The sequence below is a fragment of the Pelobates fuscus genome, chromosome 5, assembly GCF_036172605.1.
Source record: "Pelobates fuscus isolate aPelFus1 chromosome 5, aPelFus1.pri, whole genome shotgun sequence".
Lineage (NCBI taxonomy): Eukaryota > Metazoa > Chordata > Amphibia > Anura > Pelobatidae > Pelobates > Pelobates fuscus.
This window is the reverse complement of record NC_086321.1, coordinates 381641834-381664367: the sequence shown is the minus strand read 5'-3', so window position 1 is coordinate 381664367 and position 22534 is coordinate 381641834. Positions and strand designations below refer to the sequence as shown.

Sequence of the window (22534 nt, the reverse complement as noted above, 5' to 3'; positions counted from 1 at the left end):
ATACATATAGCAATATTGCATAGCTACATACCAACATTGGCAGGTAACAATGGGAATGGGGTGGTGGGCTCTGGCATCACCCAGTGATGGTCTGCCCAGAAAAGGGTCAGTTCTGCCAAATGAAGAGTCGTGACTGCCTGTCAGGTTGGCCCTTACTGAAAAAAAAACATGCAGGGAGGCTGCTAAAGCACTCTACACATGGTCCACAAGCATGTCCAAGGATGTGCTCAGGTTGTGCTACCCGGGGACAGTTCTCTGGTTTCCCGGGTGTAACGGACCGTTTCAGCATATGAGGGGTTAAAATCCGTTTAGGCGATAATCCCCTTTCCAGATGCACAGGCAGCTACTGCAAACACCATTCTCCCGACTGGAGACACACGAACACTGGATCCGAGAAACCTTTTAAATTCTCCCAAGCATATGAATGCTGTAGACCATTGAATAGGAACCATACGAATAGGCTTGTACTCCTAGCAGTCAACTGGAACAGCATGCAATAAATCCTTCCCCCCAATAATGAGACGACACATCACTTTGAGGGTAAAACAGGAACTCTGGACTGGCTCATCCAGCCTGGCTTTTATTTCCAACTCACACATACAGGCCACACCCAGGGGGAGGCATAAAAGAACCAATGACATAGATGTTACCTCCCACACATCCCCTCCCCTTAGTGTGACACATAATCCCATTATGCATACAGTGTAAAATATACTTTTACACAACTTTCATAACTTAAAACCATACATCACATTCACATAAAAATACACATCCACAATCAATCCATTCAGGGGAACAACATATTAAAAAATGGCATGAATCCGACCAGGGGTTCAAAAGTTACTAAAAGTATCTTTTGTCCCTCCTGTCTGGCAGAAAAACATCCCCACAATGCACCCTGGTTTCCTCCCTTCTGCCCTGTAGTTAATTGGAGAAGTAATCCAATTATCCAGGACTAGAGGCAGACTCCATTAACCACATGGTTGCAAAACGACATAAAACACTTTAAAATACATAAAGTCACATTTATACATAACACACAGACATTTCACTGGGATCTGCGCGCACAAAACTACCGAATAGCGCGCAGATCCTACTCACACAGTACAATTGCCATGGAGCTAAAGTCTTTCCCATAGTCTTTCATTATATGAATAGGCTCCATGGTATGGCTATCTGGGGTATCACATGTCCATAGTCCAAAGGCAAGAGGCGGGCAATCAGCCCCCTCCAAGGACACGTGGCGAGGTCGGTTTCGCCACACCGGGATACAACAGAACTAATGTGGGATGGTGGGACAGGACCCCAAGGCATGAAATTGGAGCATTACAGAGGAAAGCTACTAATGCATCCTAATATATGGGATTTATAACTGTGGCAGTGTATAAGGGGTGTGGACCATCGTCACGTCTAATCCACATATATGGTTAAGAATAGTCATTTTCTAGCTCACACTATTCCTGGGCAGAAAAGGTTTAACGCAAACGCTTACAACCAGTAGCCTTTGGTCAGGACATATGGCCACAGCAACACCTCCTGGCACAACACACTGAGACAGGTGTCTGTCAGTGAAAAGACTATCCCACCATTTCATCCATCCTCAACGCCCCCCCAACTCTTAATGAAATCACAATGACTTCTGTCACCATTGCAAAAACAATTCCCGAGGACAGTTTAGATATGTTTCTGTAAGCACAGAATATGGCGATGGCACAGTTCATAACAGGATGATATATTTAGCGCTCAGAGTTTCATAGTGTCTCTTTAAACGTTGGCTGGTAGTAGATTGAAAACTACATTTTCAAATCAGCTATTCTTCTCTAAATTTTGCAATTCAATTTTCAGTACAATACAATTTCCACACATTTCCATCTGTGGCTCCCACATACCTATCAGATTTACGTGTGTTTGTATTCTTTGTATAAATGTAAAGGTCTCAGCCGATTGGAATGGAAGAACTAAAAATGCTTCCCATGATATTTACTTTAGACAAAATGGAGATTGTGTACGTATACACGAGGAAACGGAGCGAATTTGGGCGTCAGTGCAACTTCTCAGATCGTCCAGCGGAGCTTCACGTGGACATCTTGCCTGACCCTACCCAGGCCTTGAATTTTATAGAAAGGAATCCATGCGACACTGCCATTCAATGCGCCCACAACATGTCCGAACATGAGGTAAGTAACTATTCTACATTTACACCACACTGCACGTGGTCTGTTTGGGAAAGGCTAGAGCAATCTGCCCAGCACAATGTATAGATTAATGGGATTCCTTATAAAGTAGCATGAGGTCATGTTTTATTAAATCATCCTGTGTAGCAATAGCAAATTCATGTGTTGGATTATTCTGTATTTTAGCAAATGGCTCTTTCCTAGCAGAGAATGAATCTATATTTTAGTCGTAGTTTTTCTGTTGTGCAGATATTTACCAATCCAGTTGACTTTCCCTAATCTTAATAGCAGACAGACAGGCATTAATTAACCTTTTAATTACTGATGGGACCTGCGTTTATAATGTTGAAATACAAAAAGACAGATCTTACTCACGCCAAAACGCATGTAATAGAATGCAAATGGCAATTATAGCGAATGCTAATTAGTGTTTGTTAATCAGTAAATCATATCCCAGTCTCTGAGTGCTAACTGCTAATTATCCTAGGGAGAACTGAAGAGCCTTTGCCAGAAATCTCACAGTAATAGCTGTCACATTCATGGTGGCTGCTGAGGCTGGGCATGTGTGTGGCTGTAAATCAACACCCTGTTCCTGCAAATCTGAGCAATATGGGGTGTAAAAGGCCAGTGTTGATTTTGAATAAATTTTAAGTTATCTGCGCAGTGTTCCAAGCATAAGGGAACACTTCAATGAAAGTTAGTAAACAGACACCATGTGGAATGGGTATGTTTCAATGAAGAAAGGTCTGTGTCGACTTTCTGCTTGTATTGGAAAATCACTAGATCTCCAGATCAGAGCTGCTATGGTTGACGGTGATAAGGGAATCTTTTAAGCAAACAAAGAAGTTTGAATGACTATCTGTTCCTGTCCAAATTAGAGATGTTTAAATTGCGTATACGCAGAAGTAAATTCACACTGACACAGGGTTCAGATTAGATGAAAGAACTTCAGGAAATTTATTGGCTTCTGTTGAAAAGCGGGCTTGCAAGCCCTTTTAAAGGCGAAATTACATCATTGTAAAAATCAAGATATAAGCAAGAAAACATTGTCAATTGGCTAAATTATAAAGTGGTTAGTTAAATGCCCTCCCTGTTGGGTGTTACGTCTTTTGTCATAACTGACGTCATGACGGTCTCCTCCAGGTTTCAGCGCCATCTTGCTGGGCACGAGGGAGCTTACAGCTTACTTGATGGGAGGGGGGCTTGGCAGCTATCCATAATGAGTAGCTGGTACGTTAGTCTTTCAAGGTTAGCATCTTACGGTCTCTTTAGCGATTATACACTCTATCAAGACTATCTGCTACAGTGTTTTATTTAACCAGAAGATTCTAGCATTTTCTGCTGACATGCTGTTTCTACGAACAAAGGAATCTTGTAAAGCTTAAACTATGAGGCCTGAGAGCTGAATATGAGAATATAGTATTAAAGGGGCCCAGTAAGGATTATATAGTGTATAAGGGGCCTAATAATTCTACAACAACGGGACACAAATGGGGTTAGATGGCATAACCACCTGGGTATCATACAGGGATATTCACACTCACAATTGCTTTGACCAGTTATGTCTTTTCTAATGCTTTTTAGGTCAACACAGAAAGGTTTGAAATGGAAGTGCGTGGTATAAACCACGTGGAAGGTGGATGGCCCAAAGATATTAATCCTCAAGAGATGGAACAGACCATTCGCTACCGGAAAAAAGTAGAGAAGGATGACCACTACATAACCACAATCACACAACTGGGCAGCGTAAGTGCTGGGAAATTGTCTCGTTCAGGGTTTGTACCACTGATACCACAAAAAAAGGGGAAAATCCAGGAAGTGCACACACAATGTCCACAGCAGAAAGGAATTCCTTCCACAAGCTGCTGATTGGTGTCTTAACTGTGGGAAACACATACCACGATTAATGCCACCAAACATTGTGGAAGTGATAGATCTCAAACATGACTTTTTGGAACCTTCAAGGAGAGAGAGCTATTCATGGTTAGGCTATATAGGGCAGCGTTCTTTGGGCTTTCATTCTTTAAAACATATAACCCAACAGTAGATGGAGGCTGGTGCCGGTTACACTTAAAGATCACACTGTCTTTATTTTCTGGCCAAAGTAATTTCTTCATTCCAGAGTACTAGACACGTTCCCTTTGCGGCGAGTTAAATGAAATATCACGGGGCCTATACATATCTAACAGGTAGAGAAGCGTGTCGGGTATTTTCATTTGTACCCAACAGGTCATCTCGGGGAACAATTAAATCATATTTGGGAGTTTCAGACACTCCCGAAGTCGATGCCGAGATGCCGCCACACCGAATGTGCAAGATATTTCTTTAAAACAGGAATATATTTGACTGCATTGGCAATTCTTAGATTTACTAAAGCCTAATGCGGTCATAATTCGGTCGGTCCAACCAATTCTGTAACATTAGTTTGGATGGATTTGGAAAATCAGTTATTTTCACATCTGAACCAATTTACAGTACCGGAATCTGAGATTTATCAACACCCGAATGACTGCCAAAGATAAACTGAATACATCCGGGGGCAGGTATTGTTATTATCTGGGCCTCCACCCATACCAGCAGGTGGGAGCCCTAATATTAGTAACAAAAGAAGGGTCGACCTCTGTTATCATACTGGCTGACTGAGCTCTGTATCAGTGATATAATAACAATGTGTGACTGTCCTGTTGTTATACTAGGTGATGGAGCACTGTATCAAACAGAATAATGCTATCAATATCTACGAGGAATATTTTGAAGAGGAAGAAGAATTGGAAGGGATAGATGAAGCACCGTCAGCAAAGACGATAAATATCTTCAGGTAATACACACAGGACATTGGCTGAATTGCGTTACACGTCACCGTATTAGTGACATCTGCTGGCTTATCTCCAGTAGACATACTGGCATTATGGCGATATAGGAACATGCTTCATAGCTAGACATTTACCTGGAGCTTTCCAATTACGGACATTATTACTAATGAAGTTTATATTTTAAAAGCATCTAATCCATTTTTATGCACTGACTGTGGTTTTACATCTTTTACCCAAAGGGAGTACTTTCCCAGTTGTATATTTTATTATTTATTAATTATGTATTTCCAACATGTGTCGATTTCATATAGTTAGTCATCAGTTTTTAATGGAACAGTCTGGGCACCATAACAACTTTATTCCATAGGGGTTAAACCATTTACAAATGATTTAACCACAAAGTCTGGAATCCAGCACAGTTTAGCCCAGCCCCTGTTCTGCTTCTCTCTGATTCATGAAACAAGAAGTTTGGGACAGCCTCGGACAGGGGCTCTGCTGATTGCCCTACATATGTTTCTTAGGCCATTTTTATGAATGGAGAGATACTGACTAATCCAATCAGCAGCGCCCCTGTTTCAAGCCACGGACAGAGGCAGTAGGACGGGGCAGAGCTAAACTGCACTGGATTCCAGCCTTTGGGTAACAACCTAATTCCGATGAAGTTTGTTCGGTGCCCGAAGGTTCCCTTAATTTTTTATCATATTACTCATTTTTCAACTGCAGAGCTCACAGCTTAGCACATTAATAACTAGCCTCGGCTTCTCAGACATTTGAAAATTATTTTTCCCACGAATCTTAGTTTCTCATCAGTGCTGAGAAACATCTATGGGTAAAATATTAACCAGCCTCAGTCTTGGAGGTGGTTGTGGTCTATAAATATGAAAATAGAGGTGATAACTTTGCGTCATTCAGTCATTTTTATACTGTTTTTCCACAGAGATCCAAATGAAATTAAGCGTACCGCCACGCACCTCTCATGGCATCCAGATGGTGGCAGGAAACTAGCTGTGGCCTATTCGTCCCTCGAGTTCCAGCAAGCTTCTAAGGACATGAGCTATGACTCGTACATCTGGGACATCGGTGAGGACAATTTCTTCCTTTTTCTGTTAGCTGATCAGAAATTAGAAGCTGATTCAAGGTGTTATTGAGTCTGTACTTTTCTGGCATTTAGCAACTATACTGTGAAGTGTCCCAGTGATGAGTCCAGTGATCTGATCTTTGGATTTTAATTTAGTTTAGTGAGTAAACCAGGTAATGAGGATTCTGCAGCTTTAGTAGTAGTTCTAATTTAATGACTTCAAAGTCAAATTCCATTTATATCTAGAGTTTTCTCCAGTGTGTGCACCCCTCCTCCCTTTTAACAGGACAGTAGACAGGTAATTGGTGTTTGCTCTATAACTGTACAGGGACAAGTCATCTGGTCATTAAATAGTCTTTCCTAGATGGGGTGGCAGTGGACACAATGCTGTGTAACATGTTACAAGTCCACAATTAATACCACTATTCTCTTCCTTTCCTAGAAAGTCCAAACAAGCCAGAATTGATCTTGAAGCCTGTCTCTCCTCTCGTCAGTCTGGAATACAACCCTAAAGACTCACATATCCTGGTTGGGGGCTGCTATAATGGACAGATCAGTAAGTGGGGGCCCTCCTTCATCACGAAAAAGTTCCACCATCTAGCTACCTCTTACTCTGGTCTGTGGAGTGTGATCTTAACCATAGAACCCCAGTTACCTCTTGAACAAGGGTTTTGGGACATGTCGTTTATTTCACAGCCGTGGTTCCATTAATCACACAGGATGAGCCATATTGCTGCCTACAATCAATATATACACAGAGTCGCAGTGATTGACATTGGGGGAGAAAGAGAATGTTTTAATCGGTCTGTTTTAAATATCTTTCTCAGATTGCAGTTATTTACGTTAGAGATCAATTGACACATTTAATAACTTGACCCCTTACGAGCCGCTATGTGTTCTCAGGGATGGCAATCGGGATGAGATGTCAGTCTCATCCAGCAACATTTTTTTTTTTATTGCTCCTGATTATGGGAGCTTAACTTGTTAAAGGGCTAAAAATACCATGATCCTTTGCCAGCCCTGGGCTATAAAGTCTGGTGAAGGGCTATGGGAATTTTAATTCTTTGTGATCACTCTGCCGATATATCCAGTAGACAAATACAGCAATCAAAACTACAATGAGTTCCAGTAACATCACTAAACGGGCAGACTAAGAAATTCCTAAAAGGGAAATAATTTGCTGTAAATTGTATTTTCTTTGTCAGATAAGTTGATTCTGTTTTATGAAGTATTCCTTCCCATATTATAAACCAAGGGAGTCAAGTTACCCTCCAACACTTACATAATATCCCTTAACAATGAGCCAAGGGGTCTTGCTAATCTCTGACATGTACGTAATATCCCTGGACAATGAACCAAGGGGTCTTTCTATTCTCCGACATGTACATAATATCCCTTAACAATGAACCAACTGGTCTTGCTAATCTCTGACATGTACGTAATATCCCTGGACAATGAACCAAGGGGTCTTTCTATTCTCCGACATGTACATAATATCCCTGGACAATGAACCAAGGGGTCTTGCTATCCTCCGACATGTATGTAATATCCCTTGACAATGAACAAAGGGGTCTTGCTAATCTGACATGTACGTAATAGCCCTGGACAATGTCACAAGGGGTCTTGCTAATCTCCAACATGTATGTAAAATTCCTTGACAATGTACCAAGGGGTCTTGCTAATCTTCGACATGTACATAATATTCCTGGACAATGTACCAAGGGGTCTTGCTATTCTCCGACATGTATGTAAAATCCCTGGACAATGTACCAAGGGGCCTTGCTAATCTCTGACATGTACGTAATATCCCTGGACAATGTCCCAAGGGGTCTTGCTAATTTCCGACATGTGCTTAATATCCCTGGACAATGAACCAAGGGGTCTTGCTAATCTCCGACATGTACATAATATACCTGGACAATGTACCAAGGGGCCTTGCTAATCTCTGACATGTGCGTAATATCCCTGGACAATGTACCAAGGGGTCTTGCTAATCTCTGACATGTACATAATATACCTGGACAATGTACCAAGGGGCCTTGCTAATCTCTGACATGTGCGTAATATCCCTGGACAATGTACCAAGGGGTCTTGCTAATCTCTGACATGTACATAATATCCCTGGACAATGAACCAAGGGGCCTTGCTAATCTTCGACATGTACATAATATCCCTGGACAATGAACCAAGGGGTTTTGCTAATCTCCGACATGTACATAATATACCTGGACAATGTACCAAGGGGCCTTGCTAATCTCCGACATGTACATCATATACCTGGACAATGTACCAAGGGGCCTTGCTAATCTCTGACATGTACGTAATATCCCTGGACAATGAACCAAGGGGTCTTGCTATTCTCCGACATGTACATAAAATACCTGGACAATGTACCAAGGGGTTTTGCTATTCTCCGACATGTACATAATATACCTGGACAATGTACCAAGGGGCCTTGCTAATCTCCGACATGTACATCATATACCTGGACAATGTACCAAGGGGCCTTGCTAATCTCTGACATGTACGTAATATCCCTGGACAATGAACCAAGGGGTCTTGCTATTCTCCGACATGTACATAAAATACCTGGACAATGTACCAAGGGGTTTTGCTATTCTCCGACATGTACATAATATACCTGGACAATGTACCAAGGGGCCTTGCTAATCTCCGACATGTACATCATATACCTGGACAATGTACCAAGGGGCCTTGCTAATCTCTGACATGTACGTAATATCCCTGGACAATGAACCAAGGGGTCTTGCTATTCTCCGACATGTACATAAAATACCTGGACAATGTACCAAGGGGTTTTGCTATTCTCCGCCATGTACAAAACAGCCCTAATCCCTGCCTAAATCCTTCTGAAACACCACTTGATTTCTTCTGCTTTTTTTTTTAGCATATTGGGACACGCGGAAAGGGGGACATCCTGTGGAGCTGTCTGTCATCGAGCACAGCCACCGAGACCCGGTCTACAAAGTCATCTGGCTCCAATCAAAAACTGGCACTGAGTGTTTCTCGGCTTCAACGGATGGCCAGGTGAACCATGGGGATTCTGTATGATTTGGTGGCCTTTTCTGGTTGTGATCTCCTGGACGTCACATTCACTCTTGTAGACATTTGGTACATACAGCTTAGTTGGGTCATTAGACTTCATGTATCTTCAATGTCATTAAATTCTGCTAACCAACACAGGTAAATGGTCTGGTGACTCTCTTACAATGATGTGCCCTGTGAGTGGCCAAGTGATACCATCATATCCCTTTACTTACGGTGTAGTCCATGTTTTAGAAAGCATTATTATAAGCCAGGTAGCATAAACACAGGCAGTGCAGGATAAAGCTAAGTTAATAGCATTTTCTTAATAAGTCTCTTATTATGTTTAGTGTCTTGATGTCCACTTTACGGTTTTATACCAAATGTGTGCACTCTACATATAAACACATAAAACAAATGATTTTGCACTTCCTTGACTCCAGCACAATACAGACAGATGGACAGGTATATAATTAAAGGGACACTATAGTCACCTGAACAACTTTAGCTTAATGAAGCAGTTTTGGTGTATAGAACATGCCCCTGCAGCCTCACTGCTCAATCCTCTGCCATTTAGGAGTTAAATCCCTTTGTTTATGAACCCTAGTCACACCTCCCTGCATGTGACTTGCACAGCCTTCCATAAACACTTCCTGTAAAGAGACCCCTATTTAGGCTTTCTTTATTGCAAGTTCTGTTTAATTAAGATTTTCTTATCCCCTGCTATGTTAATAGCTTGTTAGACCCTGCAAGAGCCTCCTGTATGTGATTAAAGTTCAATTTAGAGATTGAGATACAGTTATTTAAGGTAAATTACATCTGTTTGAAAGTGCAAACAGTTTTTTTTTTTCATGCAGGCTCTGTCAATCATAGCCAGGGGAGGTGTGGCTAGGGCTGCATAAACAGAAACAAAGTGATTTAACTCCTAAATGACAGTGAATTGAGCAGTAAAATTGCAGGGGAATGATCTATACACTAAAACTGCTTTATTTAGCTAAAGTAATTTAGGTGACTATAGTGTTCCTTTAACCCCTTAAGGACACATGACATGTGTGACATGTCATGATTCCCTTTTATTCCAGAAGTTTGGTCCTTAAGGGGTTAAATATGTTTGAATTTATTTTGTACAATGAATTGTGCATGTGCTTAAAACATCTTTCTTTTTCACACTTTTACTGAATCATACAAACCATAACCTGCCACCCTTAGCATTCTGCATGACGTCAATGGCCAAAATAGTCACCGATTTTTAATACATTACATACATTAAAATGATAATTAAACAAAACAAACTTAAAAGTTACCTTCAAAAACAGTTAAGAGCATAGAGGATCTGACTGCAACCTCACACAGACTCCGCCCTTACCTGGAAGAGGCTCCACCTATAAGGATAATTCTGGTCTATTGGGTCTGATCTTATTCTATTTATATGATAGATCGTAAATACTCCGCCTGCAGTTTCAATCATTGTATAGGATGAGTGGAACTGCTTTGTAAACTGATAGCCAGTAATGCAAAGTTGTTATGGTGCTTCAACTTAAATGTAAAACCGTTAAAGGTGTGTACAGTACCAATCACTGCCCTTTGTTTGGTTATAGTTTGAATATACATGGAAATCGGGTATCCATGATCCTTGTTTTTTCAATAAATAATTCTAACCTTCGGTGGTTAATTGACAGGTCTTGTGGTGGGATATCCGAAAAATGAGTGAACCCACGGAGCGCCTAGTCCTGGACATCACAAAGAAAGGCAACCTGGACATTGCACTGGGAGCGATTTCACTGGAGTTTGAACCCACCATAGTGAGTCTTTACATCAATATTTATTGCAAATAAAGAAACCACAGCCACAACATGATGGCAAATGTATAGAATCCAGAATATAAAACACAATCGTGATAAACAAACTGTAATACACTGCAATAAAGATAATGTACAGCTTAAAGGATCGCTATAGTGTCAGGAAAACAAACCCGTTTTCTTGACACTATGTCATCCTTGGGGGACCCTCACCCTCAGGGCCCCCCTCCCTTGGCGCTGAAGAGGTTAATACCCCATTCAGCAGCTTACCTTAATTCAGCACCGGGTTCCCTCTGCGCTGGTGACCTCTCCTCTCCGTCCGACGTCAGCTCCACAGTGGAGCGGAATGCTCATGCACGGCCAGAGCCGCGCGCATTCACACAGTCCATAGGAAAGCATTGAGAAATTTCGCATCCAGCGTTGCAGAAACGCCTCTAGCGGCTGTCAGGAAGACAGCCACTAGAGGTTGAATTAACCCTGCAATGTAAACATAGCCGTTTCTCTTCCCTGCGGGAAGGGGTGCATCCACCTGTCCCTGCGGGAGGGGGTGCATCCACCTGTCCCTGCGGGAGGGGGTGCATCCACCTGTCCCTGCGGGAGGGGGTGCATCCACCTGTCCCTGCGGGAGGGGGTGCATCCACCTGTCCCTGCGGGAGGGGGTGCATCCACCTGTCCCTGCGGGAGGGGGTGCATCCACCTGTCCCTGCGGGAGGGGGTGCATCCACCTGTCCCTGCGGGAGGGGGTGCATCCACCTGTCCCTGCGGGAGGGGGTGCATCCACCTGTCCCTGCGGGAGGGGGTGCATCCACCTGTCCCTGCGGGAGGGGGTGCATCCACCTGTCCCTGCGGGAGGGGGTGCATCCACCTGTCCCTGCGGGAGGGGGTGCATCCACCTGTCCCTGCGGGAGGGGGTGCATCCACCTGTCCCTGCGGGAGGGGGTGCATCCACCTGTCCCTGCGGGAGGGGGTGCATCCACCTGTCCCTGCGGGAGGGGGTGCATCCACCTGTCCCTGCGGGAGGGGGTGCATCCACCTGTCCCTGCGGGAGGGGGTGCATCCACCTGTCCCTGCGGGAGGGGGTGCATCCACCTGTCCCTGCGGGAGGGGGTGCATCCACCTGTCCCTGCGGGAGGGGGTGCATCCACCTGTCTCTGCGGGAGGGGGTGCATCCACCTGTCTCTGCGGGAGGGGGTGCATCCACCTGTCTCTGCGGGAGGGGGTGCATCCACCTGTCCCTGCGGGAGGGGGTGCATCCACCTGTCCCTGCGGGAGGGGGTGCATCCACCTGTCCCTGCGGGAGGGGGTGCATCCACCTGCCCCTGCGGGAGGGGGTGCATCCACCTGTCCCTGCGGGAGGGGGTGCATCCACCTGTCCCTGCGGGAGGGGGTGCATCCACCTGCCCCTGCGGGAGGGGGTGCAGTCACCTGCCCCTGCGGGAGGGGGTGCATCCACCTGTCCCTGCGGGAGGGGGTGCATCCACCTGTCCCTGCGGGAGGGGGTGCATCCACCTGTCTCTGCGGGAGGGGGTGCATCCACCTGTCTCTGCGGGAGGGGGTGCATCCACCTGTCCCTGCGGGAGGGGGTGCATCCACCTGTCCCTGCGGGAGGGGGTGCATCCACCTGTCCCTGCGGGAGGGGGTGCATCCACCTGCCCCTGCGGGAGGGGGTGCATCCACCTGTCCCTGCGGGAGGGGGTGCATCCACCTGCCCCTGCGGGAGGGGGTGCAGTCACCTGCCCCTGCGGGAGGGGGTGCAGTCACCTGCCCCTGCGGGAGGGGGTGCAGTCACCTGCCCCTGCGGGAGGGGGTGCAGTCACCTGCCCCTGCGGGAGGGGGTGCAGTCACCTGCCCCTGCGGGAGGGGGTGCAGTCACCTGCCCCTGCGGGAGGGGGTGCAGTCACCTGCCCCTGCGGGAGGGGGTGCAGTCACCTGCCCCTGCGGGAGGGGGTGCAGTCACCTGCCCCTGCGGGAGGGGGTGCAGTCACCTGCCCCTGCGGGAGGGGGTGCAGTCACCTGCCCCTGCGGGAGGGGGTGCAGTCACCTGCCCCTGCGGGAGGGGGTGCAGTCACCTGCCCCTGCGGGAGGGGGTGCAGTCACCTGCCCCTGCGGGAGGGGGTGCAGTCACCTGTCCCTGCTGGGGTGTGCAGTCACCTGTCCCTGCGGGAGGGGGTGCAGTCACCTGTCCCTGCTGGGGTGTGCAGTCACCTGTCCCTGCGGGAGGTGGTGCTGCTGTTTGCTCCTGTGGGTGCTCAGGCATCCATACTTTGCATACCATATTGTAAGATAATCTTTTTAGAAAAGGTAATGCACTGTTATCAGTCTGCACACATAGAGAAACTAGTTAAAAAACAAGGTTCAGATAGTGACAAAGTTTGCTCCAGTTACGATGTAGTTTATGTCCAAGGGTCCATATCACCACCCAGTGGCCATTTCATGGAATACTCTGTAAATATACCCCCAGGTGGCATGAAGCTCCTGATATCTTTAAATTTATTAACCCCAGATGTGGTAGGTCACAGGTAAGTGAGTTTTTATTGTTATTTGTTCCCTGGTACGGTGAGGGCATGTAGCTTGGTTGGATACTTTGAGTGATACGATAGCGGCCGCAATTCATGCATTTAGACACATTGAGTTCTGTTAACTTGTTTAGCTTCCACCTTGATGGTTTAGCAAATGAAATCTAATTCAAATAATGTAATGCATAATTTGAGCTCGCCGTTACATTCACACTTTATTAAATCATTTTGTCCCTTTCCTTGTACAGCCAACAAAGTTCATGGTTGGCACAGAGCAGGGAATGGTCATTTCATGCAATCGAAAGGCCAAGACGCCAGCCGAAAAGATTGTGTGCACGTACAGCGGTCATCACGGTCCTATATACTCTGTGCAGAGAAATCCCTTCTTCCCAAAAAACTTCCTAACTGTTGGAGATTGGACAGCTCGAATCTGGTCTGAAGACTCTAGAGAATCCTCGATTATGTGGACGAAGTAAGAGACGCATCATGTGATGTAGAAATAAAAATGAGCTTACACTTTAACCCCTTAAGGACACATGACATGTGTGACATGTCATGATTCCATTTTATTCCAGAAGTTTGGTCCTTAAGGGGTTAAAGGCATTTGTAGTGATACCAAAAATCTGTTATTTCAGTGTGCATCAGGATATGGATAGTGAGCTGGTAACGGTTTTACTTTGTAAAAAAACTATTGTAGTTAAACCAAGACTTGGCCTACTTGTTGCTGGATGGTGCACATGCCTGTGTGTACACGTTCTGCACGAAAAACATTGTAGTGTAGGTTGATTCCATTTGATGTCGTATAATCCCCCCGCCCCCCTTACTACAGATCAATCTCTTTTCACCCACAGGTATCACATGAGTTATTTGACAGATGGAGCCTGGAGCCCAACGCGCCCGACCGTCTTCCTGACGACAAAAATGGATGGCACCCTGGATGTATGGGATTACCTGTTTAAACAGAACAACCCTTCTCTTAGTCTAAAGGTCAGTGAGGGACACCAACGCACCAAATCTTCTAAACCCCATCAGAACAGATGCAATGTGCCTGTATACGTGTAATATACTAGTCGCGAAAAAGGGGCGTGGTGGTGTTTGGTAGAGAATGAAACTAAATATGTGGTTTGTGGGATTGAGCCACGGGTCACGCCTAAAAGATATCTTCTGGAAACTAGTATATGATTTAACCTTCTGGAACTAGTATATGATTTAACCTCTGGAACTAGCATATGATTTAACCTTCTGGAACTAGTATATGATTTAACCTTCTGGAACTAGTATATGATTTAACCTTCTGGAACTAGTATATGATTTAACCTTCTGGAACTAGTATATGATTTAACCTTCTGGAACTAGCATATGATTTAACCTTCTGGAACTAGTATATGATTTAACCTTCTGGAACTAGTATATGATTTAACCTTCTGGAACTAGTATATGATTTAACCTTCTGGAACTAGTATATGATTTAACCTTCTGGAACTAGTATATGATTTAACCTTCTGGAACTAGCATATGATTTAACCTTCTGGGACTAGTATATGATTTAACCTTCTGGAACTAGTATATGATTTAACCTTCTGGAACTAGTATATGATTTAACCTCTGAAACTAGTATATGATTTAACCTTCTGGAACTAGTATATGATTTAACCTTCTGGAACTAGTATATGATTTAACCCTCTGGGACTAGCATATGAATTAACCTTCTGGAACTAGTATATGATTTAACCTTCTGGAACTAGTATATGATTTAACCCTCTGGGACTAGCATATGAATTAACCTTCTGGAACTAGTATATGGTTTAACCTTCTGGAACTAGTATATGATTTAACCTTCTGGAACTAGTATATGATTTAACCTTCTGGAACTAGTATATGATTTAACCTTCTGGAACTAGTATATGATTTAACCTTCTGGAACTAGCATATGATTTAACCTTCTGGAACTAGTATATGATTTAACCTTCTGGAACTAGTATATGATTTAACCTTCTGGAACTAGTATATGATTTAACCTTCTGGAACTAGTATATGATTTAACCTTCTGGAACTAGTATATGATTTAACCTTCTGGAACTAGTATATGATTTAACCTTCTGGAACTAGTATATGATTTAACCTTCTGGAACTAGCATATGATTTAACCTTCTGGAACTAGTATATGATTTAACCTTCTGGGACTAGTATATGGTTTAACCTTCTGGGACTAGTATATGATTTAACCTCTGAAACTAGCATATGATTTAACCTTCTGGAACTAGTATATGATTTAACCTTCTGGAACTAGTATATGATTTAACCTTCTGGAACTAGTATATGATTTAACCTTCTGGAACTAGCATATGATTTAACCTTCTGGAACTAGCATATGATTTAACCTTCTGGGACTAGTATATGATTTAACCTTCTGGAACTAGCATATGATTTGACCTTCTGGAACTAGTATATGATTTAACCTTCTGGAACTAGTATATGATTTAACCTTCTGGAACTAGCATATGATTTAACCTTCTGGAACTAGTATATGATTTAACCTTCTGGAACTAGCATATGATTTAACCTTCTGGAACTAGTATATGATTTAACCTTCTGGAACTAGTATATGATTTAACCTTCTGGAACTAGTATATAATTTAACCTTCTGGAACTAGTATATGATTTAACCTTCTGGGACTAGTATATAGTTTAACCTTCTGGAACTAGCATATGATTTAACCTTCTGGAACTAGCATATGATTTAACCTTCTGGAACTAGCATATGATTTAACCTTCTGGAACTAGTATATAATTTAACCTTCTGGAACTAGTATATGATTTAACCTTCTGGAACTAGTATATGATTTAACCTTCTGGAAGTCGTATATGATTTAACCTTCTGGAACTAGTATATGATTTAACCTTCTGGGACTAGCATATGATTTAACCTTCTGGAACTAGCATATGATTTAACCTTCTGGAACTAGCATATGATTTAACCTTCTGGGACTAGCATATGATTTAACCTTCTGGACCTAGCATATGATTTAACCTTCTGGAACTAGTATATGATTTAACCTTCTGGAACTAGCATATGATTTAACCTTCTGGAACTAGTATATGATTTAACCTTCTGGAACTAGTATATGATTTAACCTTCTGGAACTAGTATATGATTTAACCTTCTGGAACTAGTATATGATTTAACCTTCTGGAACTAGTATATGATTTAACCTTCTGGAACTAGCATATGATTTAACCTTCTGGAACTAGTATATGATTTAACCTTCTGGAACTAGTATATGATTTAACCTTCTGGAACTAGTATATAATTTAACCTTCTGGAACTAGTATATGATTTAACCTTCTGGGACTAGTATATAGTTTAACCTTCTGGAACTAGCATATGATTTAACCTTCTGGAACTAGTATATGATTTAACCTTCTGGAAGTCGTATATGATTTAACCTTCTGGATCTAGTATATGATTTAACCTTCTGGAAGTCGTATATGATTTAACCTTCTGGATCTAGTATATGATTTAACCTTCTGGGACTAGCATATGATTTAACCTTCTGGAACTAGCATATGATTTAACCTTCTGGGACTAGTATATGATTTAACCCTCTGGGACTAGTATATGATTTAACCTTCTGGGACTAGTATATGATTTAACCTTCTGGGACTAGCATATGATTTAACCTTCTGGAACTAGCATATGATTTAACCTTCTGGAACTAGCATATGATTTAACCCTCTGGAACTAGTATATGATTTAACCTTCTGGAACTAGTATATGATTTAACCTTCTGGGACTAGTATATAGTTTAACCTTCTGGAACTAGCATATGGTTTAACCTTCTGGAACTAGTATATAATTTAACCTTCTGGAACTAGTATATGATTTAACCTTCTGGAACTAGTATATGATTTAACCTTCTGGAAGTCGTATATGATTTAACCTTCTGGATCTAGTATATGATTTAACCTTCTGGGACTAGCATATGATTTAACCTTCTGGAACTAGCATATGATTTAACCTTCTGGGACTAGTATATGATTTAACCCTCTGGGACTAGTATATGATTTAACCTTCTGGGACTAGTATATGATTTAACCTTCTGGGACTAGCATATGATTTAACCTTCTGGAACTAGCATATGATTTAACCTTCTGGAACTAGTATATGATTTAACCCTCTGGAAATAGTATATGATTTAACCTTCTGGAACTAGCATATGATTTAACCTTCTGGGACTAGCATATGATTTAACCTTCTGGGACTAGTATATGATTTAACCCTCTGGGACTAGTATATGATTTAACCTTCTGGGACTAGTATATGATTTAACCTTCTGGGACTAGCATATGATTTAACCTTCTGGAACTAGCATATGATTTAACCTTCTGGAACTAGTATATGATTTAACCCTCTGGAACTAGTATATGATTTAACCTTCTGGAACTAGCATATGATTTAACCTTCTGGGACTAGTATATGATTTAACCTTCTGGAAGTAGTATATGATTTAACCTTCTGGAACTAGCATATGATTTAACCTTCTGGAACTAGCATATGATTTAACCTTCTGGAACTAGTATATGATTTAACCTTCTGGAACTAGCATATGATTTAACCTTCTGGGACTAGCATATGATTTAACCTTCTGGAAGTAGTATATGATTTAACCTTCTGGAACTAGCATATGATTTAACCTTCTGGAACTAGTATATGATTTAACCTTCTGGAACTAGTATATGATTTAACCTTCTGGAACTAGTATATGATTTAACCTTCTGGAACTAGTATATGATTTAACCTTCTGGAACTAGTATATGATTTAACCTTCTGGAACTAGTATATGATTTAACCTTCTGGAACTAGCATATGATTTAACCTTCTGGGACTAGTATATGATTTAACCTTCTGGAACTAGCATATGATTTAACCTTCTGGAACTAGTATATGATTTAACCTTCTGGAACTAGTATATGATTTAACCTTCTGGAACTAGTATATAATTTAACCTTCTGGAACTAGTATATGATTTAACCTTCTGGGACTAGTATATAGTTTAACCTTCTGGAACTAGCATATGATTTAACCTTCTGGAACTAGCATATGATTTAACCTTCTGGAACTAGCATATGATTTAACCTTCTGGAACTAGTATATAATTTAACCTTCTGGAACTAGTATATGATTTAACCTTCTGGAACTAGTATATGATTTAACCTTCTGGAAGTCGTATATGATTTAACCTTCTGGAACTAGTATATGATTTAACCTTCTGGGACTAGCATATGATTTAACCTTCTGGAACTAGCATATGATTTAACCTTCTGGAACTAGTATATGATTTAACCTTCTGGGACTAGCATATGATTTAACCTTCTGGACCTAGCATATGATTTAACCTTCTGGAACTAGTATATGATTTAACCTTCTGGAACTAGCATATGATTTAACCTTCTGGAACTAGTATATGATTTAACCTTCTGGAACTAGTATATGATTTAACCTTCTGGAACTAGTATATGATTTAACCTTCTGGAACTAGTATATGATTTAACCTTCTGGAACTAGTATATGATTTAACCTTCTGGAACTAGCATATGATTTAACCTTCTGGAACTAGTATATGATTTAACCTTCTGGAACTAGTATATGATTTAACCTTCTGGAACTAGTATATAATTTAACCTTCTGGAACTAGTATATGATTTAACCTTCTGGGACTAGTATATAGTTTAACCTTCTGGAACTAGCATATGATTTAACCTTCTGGAACTAGTATATAATTTAACCTTCTGGAACTAGTATATGATTTAACCTTCTGGAACTAGTATATGATTTAACCTTCTGGAAGTCGTATATGATTTAACCTTCTGGATCTAGTATATGATTTAACCTTCTGGGACTAGCATATGATTTAACCTTCTGGAACTAGCATATGATTTAACCTTCTGGGACTAGTATATGATTTAACCCTCTGGGACTAGTATATGATTTAACCTTCTGGGACTAGTATATGATTTAACCTTCTGGGACTAGCATATGATTTAACCTTCTGGAACTAGCATATGATTTAACCTTCTGGAACTAGTATATGATTTAACCCTCTGGAACTAGTATATGATTTAACCTTCTGGAACTAGCATATGATTTAACCTTCTGGGACTAGTATATGATTTAACCTTCTGGAAGTAGTATATGATTTAACCTTCTGGAACTAGCATATGATTTAACCTTCTGGAACTAGTATATGATTTAACCTTCTGGAACTAGTATATGATTTAACCTTCTGGAACTAGTATATGATTTAACCTTCTGGAACTAGTATATGATTTAACCTTCTGGAACTAGTATATGATTTAACCTTCTGGAACTAGTATATGATTTAACCTTCTGGAACTAGTATATGATTTAACCTTCTGGAACTAGCATATGATTTAACCTTCTGGAACTAGTATATGGTTTAACCTTCTGGGACTAGTATATGATTTAACCTTCTGGAACTAGCATATGATTTAACCTTCTGGGACTAGTATATGATTTAACCCTCTGGGACTAGTATATGATTTAACCTTCTGGGACTAGTATATGATTTAACCTTCTGGGACTAGCATATGATTTAACCTTCTGGAACTAGCATATGATTTAACCTTCTGGAACTAGTATATGATTTAACCCTCTGGAACTAGTATATGATTTAACCTTCTGGAACTAGCATATGATTTAACCTTCTGGGACTAGTATATGATTTAACCTTCTGGAAGTAGTATATGATTTAACCTTCTGGAACTAGCATATGATTTAACCTTCTGGAACTAGTATATGATTTAACCTTCTGGAACTAGTATATGATTTAACCTCCTGGAACTAGTATATGATTTAACCTTCTGGAACTAGTATATGATTTAACCTTCTGGAACTAGTATATAGTTTAACCTTCTGGAACTAGTATATGATTTAACCTTCTGGAACTAGTATATGATTTAACCTTCTGGAACTAGCATATGATTTAACCTTCTGGAACTAGTATATGATTTAACCTTCTGGAACTAGTATATGATTTAACCCTCTGGGACTAGCATATGAATTAACCTTCTGGAACTAGTATATGGTTTAACCTTCTGGAACTAGTATATGATTTAACCTTCTGGAACTAGTATATGATTTAACCTTCTGGAACTAGTATATGATTTAACCTTCTGGAACTAGTATATGATTTAACCTTCTGGAACTAGCATATGATTTAACCTTCTGGAACTAGTATATGATTTAACCTTCTGGAACTAGTATATGATTTAACCTTCTGGAACTAGTATATGATTTAACCTTCTGGAACTAGTATATGATTTAACCTTCTGGAACTAGTATATGATTTAACCTTCTGGAACTAGTATATGATTTAACCTTCTGGAACTAGTATATGATTTAACCTTCTGGAACTAGCATATGATTTAACCTTCTGGAACTAGTATATGATTTAACCTTCTGGGACTAGTATATGGTTTAACCTTCTGGGACTAGTATATGATTTAACCTCTGAAACTAGCATATGATTTAACCTTCTGGAACTAGTATATGATTTAACCTTCTGGAACTAGTATATGATTTAACCTTCTGGAACTAGTATATGATTTAACCTTCTGGAACTAGCATATGATTTAACCTTCTGGAACTAGCATATGATTTAACCTTCTGGGACTAGTATATGATTTAACCTTCTGGAACTAGCATATGATTTGACCTTCTGGAACTAGTATATGATTTAACCTTCTGGAACTAGTATATGATTTAACCTTCTGGAACTAGCATATGATTTAACCTTCTGGAACTAGTATATGATTTAACCTTCTGGAACTAGCATATGATTTAACCTTCTGGAACTAGTATATGATTTAACCTTCTGGAACTAGTATATGATTTAACCTTCTGGAACTAGTATATAATTTAACCTTCTGGAACTAGTATATGATTTAACCTTCTGGGACTAGTATATAGTTTAACCTTCTGGAACTAGCATATGATTTAACCTTCTGGAACTAGCATATGATTTAACCTTCTGGAACTAGTATATAATTTAACCTTCTGGAACTAGTATATGATTTAACCTTCTGGAACTAGTATATGATTTAACCTTCTGGAAGTCGTATATGATTTAACCTTCTGGAACTAGTATATGATTTAACCTTCTGGGACTAGCATATGATTTAACCTTCTGGAACTAGCATATGATTTAACCTTCTGGAACTAGTATATGATTTAACCTTCTGGGACTAGCATATGATTTAACCTTCTGGACCTAGCATATGATTTAACCTTCTGGAACTAGTATATGATTTAACCTTCTGGAACTAGCATATGATTTAACCTTCTGGAACTAGTATATGATTTAACCTTCTGGAACTAGTATATGATTTAACCTTCTGGAACTAGTATATGATTTAACCTTCTGGAACTAGTATATGATTTAACCTTCTGGAACTAGTATATGATTTAACCTTCTGGAACTAGCATATGATTTAACCTTCTGGAACTAGTATATGATTTAACCTTCTGGAACTAGTATATGATTTAACCTTCTGGAACTAGTATATAATTTAACCTTCTGGAACTAGTATATGATTTAACCTTCTGGGACTAGTATATAGTTTAACCTTCTGGAACTAGCATATGATTTAACCTTCTGGAACTAGTATATAATTTAACCTTCTGGAACTAGTATATGATTTAACCTTCTGGAACTAGTATATGATTTAACCTTCTGGAAGTCGTATATGATTTAACCTTCTGGATCTAGTATATGATTTAACCTTCTGGGACTAGCATATGATTTAACCTTCTGGAACTAGCATATGATTTAACCTTCTGGGACTAGTATATGATTTAACCCTCTGGGACTAGTATATGATTTAACCTTCTGGGACTAGTATATGATTTAACCTTCTGGGACTAGCATATGATTTAACCTTCTGGAACTAGCATATGATTTAACCTTCTGGAACTAGTATATGATTTAACCCTCTGGAACTAGTATATGATTTAACCTTCTGGAACTAGTATATGATTTAACCTTCTGGGACTAGTATATAGTTTAACCTTCTGGAACTAGCATATGGT

General features: G+C 40.9%; 1 protein-coding gene across 2 annotated transcripts in view; it reads left to right on the top strand.

Annotated features, from left to right (window-relative positions):
• DNAI2 (dynein axonemal intermediate chain 2) overlaps positions 1-22534 on the top strand; it is a 36272-nt gene that overhangs the window by 5847 nt on the left and 7891 nt on the right. For both annotated transcript variants that reach the window (XM_063453438.1, XM_063453439.1), the window contains exons 2-10: positions 1990-2177; positions 3759-3920; positions 4871-4992; positions 5925-6067; positions 6508-6621; positions 8974-9113; positions 10790-10912; positions 13674-13897; positions 14277-14412. In XM_063453438.1, the coding sequence (XP_063309508.1) occupies positions 1995-2177; positions 3759-3920; positions 4871-4992; positions 5925-6067; positions 6508-6621; positions 8974-9113; positions 10790-10912; positions 13674-13897; positions 14277-14412 (1347 nt within the window). In that variant the 5' untranslated portion in view covers positions 1990-1994. The remainder of the gene's footprint in view (positions 1-1989; positions 2178-3758; positions 3921-4870; positions 4993-5924; positions 6068-6507; positions 6622-8973; positions 9114-10789; positions 10913-13673; positions 13898-14276; positions 14413-22534) is intronic.